Source organism: Aegilops tauschii, chromosome 7 (assembly GCF_002575655.3).
Source record: "Aegilops tauschii subsp. strangulata cultivar AL8/78 chromosome 7, Aet v6.0, whole genome shotgun sequence".
In the NCBI taxonomy this organism is placed as follows: domain Eukaryota; kingdom Viridiplantae; phylum Streptophyta; class Magnoliopsida; order Poales; family Poaceae; genus Aegilops; species Aegilops tauschii.
This window is the reverse complement of record NC_053041.3, coordinates 565,913,335-565,919,522: the sequence shown is the minus strand read 5'-3', so window position 1 is coordinate 565,919,522 and position 6,188 is coordinate 565,913,335. Positions and strand designations below refer to the sequence as shown.

General features: G+C 42.6%; 1 protein-coding gene across 1 annotated transcript; it reads right to left on the bottom strand.

The window, feature by feature from the left end:
* Positions 1–5,168: 5,168 nt before the first annotated feature.
* On the bottom strand, positions 5,169–5,699 carry LOC109777500 (BTB/POZ and MATH domain-containing protein 3-like). Its single transcript, XM_020336126.2, has one exon. It carries the CDS (start codon positions 5,697–5,699, stop codon positions 5,169–5,171), a length of 531 nt encoding a protein of 176 aa, XP_020191715.2.
* Positions 5,700–6,188: the final 489 nt, after the last annotated feature.

Genomic DNA, 6,188 nt, shown 5'->3' with positions numbered 1-6,188 from the left:
AATTAGACGATTTGTCCAAAAAAAAAACTTACATTCATTCTGAGCCACTTTTCCTTTTCTCTAGATTTTCAAATTTCAAATTATTCGATTTCAAACAAAGATTTTTCTGATTTGTCCCCAGAAAATGTGTATATTCATTGTGCACTATATTAACTTTTATCCATATTTTTAATTTTTAAATTATTTGAATTCAAACTAAAAATTAGTTTATTTCTCCGAAAAATTTATGTACATTATTTTTTACATATAAATTTTTTATCTAGATTTTCGAATTTATAATGAATTCTGTTGATTGTCCGAAAGAAGTTGACGTATATCCATTATGAACTATATTTTATTGTAAATAGAAAAAAGAAAGAAGAATGCATAAGATAAATTGTGTTTATCTATTTAAATGTCATTGTGGCAGATGTTTTTTTTAACTCATTGTGGCCGGATGGTTGGTGCTCCCACATGCGGTGAGCTTATGTGTTCATAGGTTCTTCTAAAAAAAATGTGGTCATAGGTTCGAACCGATGCCTTCCCTTTTTCTCGTTTTGGTTTCTATTTTAACTTGTACTGTCTTTTTTTTGAAGGCCGTACAGTATTTCTTATATAACGCTAATTGTGCTCCAAAAGCGTGAACAATATGTAAGTCAAGTGGTTATCGAAGCGTGGCGGATCGTAGCAGGTGTTCTGTTCGAAACCCACTGTTCGTTCAGCATTTTTCATTTTATTTGAGGATTTTTGTGTGTAAATATATAAAATGCAAGGGTGCTTCTTGAAGAAAAAATAGTGCACGCGGGTTACCCACCGCTGACAATGGACGCCTGCCACATTGGCATGCCATGTATGCACATGATACGGCTGAATACCGTAGAAAGCACCATATATGAACGGAGGGACAAGTTAGATGACCAGAAACACGTATTTTACAAGTTTATGCACCAAACTGACTGTTGCGTGCAAGTTCTATGACTTGCGGTTTATTTACCTCAAAAAACAATTACAAGTGTAAACCTTTTTTAGCTAAGTTTCCATGATGTATAGATCATTTTCCATCAAAGATTTGCTATGGCCCATGCCAAAAACTTTTAAATCTGCATGTTTTCTCATTTAATAACATGACATTTTCTCGTGTATATGTTGTTTTTTACCTGGGAAAATTTATTTATATTTTCTACGGTAAATTCATCGAGTATAACATGACAAACTTTTAGTTGTTTCATGGCACTTCTGTCCCTGTTTTTACTTTCTGTTGGTTGTGTCTAAGAAAATTGTAGGTACTTTTTTTTGTATAGAAAGATGGCAAAGTTAAGAATTTTTTATCCATTGATATGACATTGCTTAGATTTTTTTTATACATGCCCAATGGCATTTTTTGTAGAAATCTTTTTTGTTCTATCCTATATGTCCATTTTTTTTGTGTTTTTTCATAATATCTTGGCAAGAATTCCAAACTCAACTTATTAGTCATGAAGTGTGCATGAACATCATGACATGGCAAATCATTAAAATTTCTGTACTATACCTTTTTTCATGGTTATATGGTAGTTTTGTTCATTATAGCATGGCAACTTTTTTTCCTATTTTTTTTGTCAGGGAGTGTTTTGCTTGGTCCAGTGCATTTTTTAGGCCTTTTTGTGTTTTCTCTATTTTTTTTGGGACAAAAGCAGTTTTGGGGCTACAGCATTTGTAATTCTTTTTGTTTTTTTAATTCTTGAAGACATGTTGTTTCTGGGCTGGTTTCATTGGTCTGGGCCGCTGGAGGAGAGGGAATTCAGGTCGTTCGGGAGAGAGAGGGATCGTACCGAACAGAATCGTTCGTTCGCTCCCCTTTCCTCTCCGAACGTTTATGTTCGATCTGGCGCACCCTCTCCCCGAACGTTCGGGAGATATCGAAGTCCAAAATGAAGGAAGGAGCCGGAGCTGTCTGCATGACCGATTCCGTCCAGAACTTGCTCCGAGGCTTGGGGCTGAAGAGCCAGAACACCGAGCAAGCGGCGCCGCGGCCGATTTTGCGCGTCCGGGTGCCCGGTGTTGTGGGCTCGGCCGCCTCCGGGGACGGAATCTGCAGGTGAAGGCCAAACACTGGGCATCAGAAAGCCGAGCGGAAGGGGGGAAGTGATCAGATGTAACCAGAAAGCTAGCAGCAGGACGAGCGCGAGTAAGAAGGGGACGACGCCTGGCCGGAAGGGGTTCTTCATCTCGCCCGCCGGGGCGCCGCGGAGCCTGACAGCAACTGCAGCTTCGTCGCTCGCTCGCTACTGTCTGTCAGTCCATCGCGGCTTTGCCCGCTCGGTGAGATGGTGTGTTCTGTTTCTTGTTTTTTTAGGAAAACACTTTCCTTCAACTGACGGATCTCGTCGCTTGCGTCCGCCGCCTCCGCACGTGTCTCCACAGACCCCACATACCACTCGCCCTCTTTCCAGAAATATCTCACCCATCCCCGCCCGTGTGGTCTCCCTCTCTCTACTTGATTGCTCCAGATCAAGGAGGTAGGATGGGAAAAAGAAGAGGAGGATGTTCTTGGGTGGCTGAAGCAGAGCTCTACGGAGCAGACACGGCTGGGTGGAGCTGGCTGCCTCACCAAATGGACTGCTACAGATCCATGGTGGATTAGTGGATAAGGTGTGCGTGGAGCTCGCTGCCTCGCCAATGGAGCGTGATCCCGTCACTGTGATGCAAGGTTGCTGCTCCGGCAAGCTCGCCGGCCAACTCAACAGGCGGCGGAGGTTTGCGGCGCTCGGGATGGGAGCTTGGGGTTAATGGGCTTCCAGTTGAGTTGACGGCGGCGACGGTGATGCAGATTACCTACGGTGGCAACCTTCCGGTCAACGGAGATGATTTTTGCAACAAAGGCCATATTACAATTGCAGCAAGGGTCTTATTGCAATGGTGATGGACACGTCCACAAGCCGGAGACGCTTTTTGCAACAAGGGACCTCGGGAAAAACTTCTGCAACAATATCTTTGTTGCAATGCAACAAGACCTCTGTTGCGGAAATTTTCCACAACAAGACCTTTGTTGCAGAAAATACTGCGAAAATTTTCTGCAACAAGATCTCTGTTGCAGGAAATACTGGAACACCATTCTTGTTGCAAAAGGACGGTTGCTCACGTGGGCACATCGAACAAAAATTAGCGTGTCCATCCAATGGTTAGCGAGGCGGCGGATATTTTCACATTATCCGCCGGCCGACGTGTAGCACTACCTTTTTTTAGGGGTGTTCTGTTTCTTGTTTTTTTTCTTGTGGCCAGTGCTAGCATGGAGTCCTCCCCTCCTATCTGTCGCAACTCGCAAGGCAATAGAGTGCTTGTGTTCTGCGCCGGCCCACTTCCAGAGCTCCTCTTTAGCTCTCCCGATTTTCTTTCCTTTTGTTTTTTCAGCAGGTTTTCGTGAAAAAAACTGGCTGCTCGATTTTATTTATAGATTTTAACAAATACTTATTTGAAATAGTAATAAATTTTCATCAAATTTAAGCATGTTCAAAAATTGGATAAGTGTTCATGAATTTTCAAAAATGTTCATGAATTATAAAAATGTTCACAAATAAAAAATATTATTTGTTTCCAAAAACTATTGTGTATTCAAAAAAATTATTGAAATAACAAAGTTACAAGATTTTTTCATAATTGTTTTAAACTTTCCTCTAATTTCAAAATAATTGCAAATTTTAAAAAGTTCACAAATAATATAAATGAAATAAACTAAAACGAACGAAGGAAATTAAATAAACCATTGAAAACCCGAAGGAAGCCAAAAGGAGAACAACAAAACAAAAACAAAAACATCGGGCAAAGTGGTTGGCCCGATAAAGGATCATGATTGCTTTTTATGTCAAAAAGGGTAATTATGAAGATCAACTAGTTAACGAGGGCTCTTTGGGAGCCTCACAACGATCACTTGGGGGCTCAGCCACTGCCAAGTGTCATGTTTTGGGCTCTCCCTCTGGATTTTATTTTTTTGCATGCGTTTTCGGCTTTTTAAACAGGTTTTTTTTCCAGGTATTTTGACTTTTTGGTTTTTCACCGGTCTTCTTTAGCTTTTGGACCAAATTTTTTTTTTCCAAATTTTTCCCCTGAAAACACGCGTTTTTTTGCTTACACAGGAGGCACGGTTTTGCTTTTGCGAGAGGCACAACCATGCCTCTTGGAAACGAAAAAAACGCGTTTTCTGTTTTTTCCTTCTGCGAGAGGCACGGTTTACTTTAGCCAGATGCAAGCCTCTCGGAAACGAGAAAAAACAACGTGTTTTTCTCCTTCCGCGAGAGGCACGGTTGTGCTTTTGCGAGAGGCAAGGCCGTGCCTCTGAAAAACGAAAAAAACATGTTTTTTGTGTTTTTTCTTCCGCAAGAGGCACCGTTGTGCTTTTGCGAGAGGCAAGGCCATGCCTCTAGAAATCGAAAAAAAACGCGTTTTCTATTTTTTTTTCTTCCGCGAGAGGCACGGTTTTGCTTCAGCCGGAGGCACGCCCATCATTCAACATGCAAAGCACGACACCTCATCATTCAACATGCATGAGAAATGGTCCACCTCGTCATGCAATTATCCATAATAAAAATCCACCTCAACATGCAGACATGCATGCATGAAAAATCCATTCTATAATGCTATTTACATTTAATTCTTATATTAGTTAAAAAATAATATTTCAAATATTCATTTTCCATATATAACCAAAACCTCATAGAAATATTGCAAAATAGTCCAGCAACAACATGCGGGGCATCATCTAGTACTAACAAAATCTAGTCCTTGGGCGAAAGTACTCTTCTGATATAAGCCAACGGATGTTGCTCTTGCATGAGCACGACCCCTATCCCTACATCACATGCATATATTTTATTATAGAAGTCTTGGAAAAATGCAATTACAAGACCCGACTTCACGCTCAAGTGGCAATACCACGACGACACCAGTAGCTGCAAGGTACGGTTTAGGCGATACAACTAAGAAATACACCTTAGTAGTTCGATGATGATTTCGGTACAGACTTGATGACCAAACAGACGCGCACAAATGTGCTAAAGCTAACATTGCCCGCGTACTGGAATACAATATGGAAAATGAAAGATAGAAAGAGATGATGCAACATTAGCACAACATCTCCACGAGAACAGAGGGCAGCTGCATCCTTCATGCTCATCCGGTCGCACAAGACCTCGCCCAAGGTCTCCCCAGCGACTTCAAACGCTACGGCGAACTGCGGGGACAGGGATGGCCTTGGTGTTTACCACGGTGACATCGCACCTGACACTGAAAACATCGTCATTCAGGTAAACCGACCCCTCCAGATTGCTCCTCTTGATGAAATCAAAGCAGCCCCACTCAGCATTATTAGCCCCTTGTTTCAAGGAGAAGGTGCACGTCCCGCTCTGACGGCTGTAAGACGGCACGGGATTACCGTCCTGGTCGAGCAAGCTAATTCTGAATTTGGCTTTGACCTCATTAACATTAGTGTGATCAAGACGAAGGAAGACGGATATCCAGTCTGAGTAGTTTTTGCCGTTACCGTCAGGGTAGTATCTCAGACACCAACGATGCCCCCCGACGGTAAACATCTCGGACGTGATGGATGTGCCGAGCTCCTTGGTGTAGGAGTAGCCGTCGATGCGGAGGATGTGCGACCCAACGACTTTGGCGACGATAGACGACGCAGTGAGCGACGGCTCGTCGCCGCTTCTAGAAGCGACAGCAGACGCTGCAGTGTTGGACATGGCGAGCTCTTTAGATAGACTGGACTACTGGAGAGTGGAGATGGAAAATGGCAGATCAGAGGGAGCTCGTGAGGTTCTTATATACTCACGCGCGTGAAAGGATTGGAGTTAATCTTCACTTAAGTTGGGTAATTGTAGCAGCTGGCCGGTGAAGTTATTGCTGGGAGAAGCCGAGAAGTCCAAAGTATCTACTAGGAAATTGCATAAGGTAATTAGATGATTAATTACATCAACTAATTGAATGTGTGTGTGCGGCGCATGCGCAGCGATAGCCTACGAATCGTCAACGTGTTTAATTACCTCGGTCGAGGAGTACGTTGATGGAAGCCGCCATCCGCCAGCGCCTCGTGTTTTTTTTTGAGCGTAATAACTTTATTCCTCAAATAACAGCAAGATCGTTTACATAATGATGGAGAATAAAGTGAGGGACGATGGTCTCCCACTCTTCTGATTTACTAATGCTGAAACAGTGCTTTGCTAAACCATCCG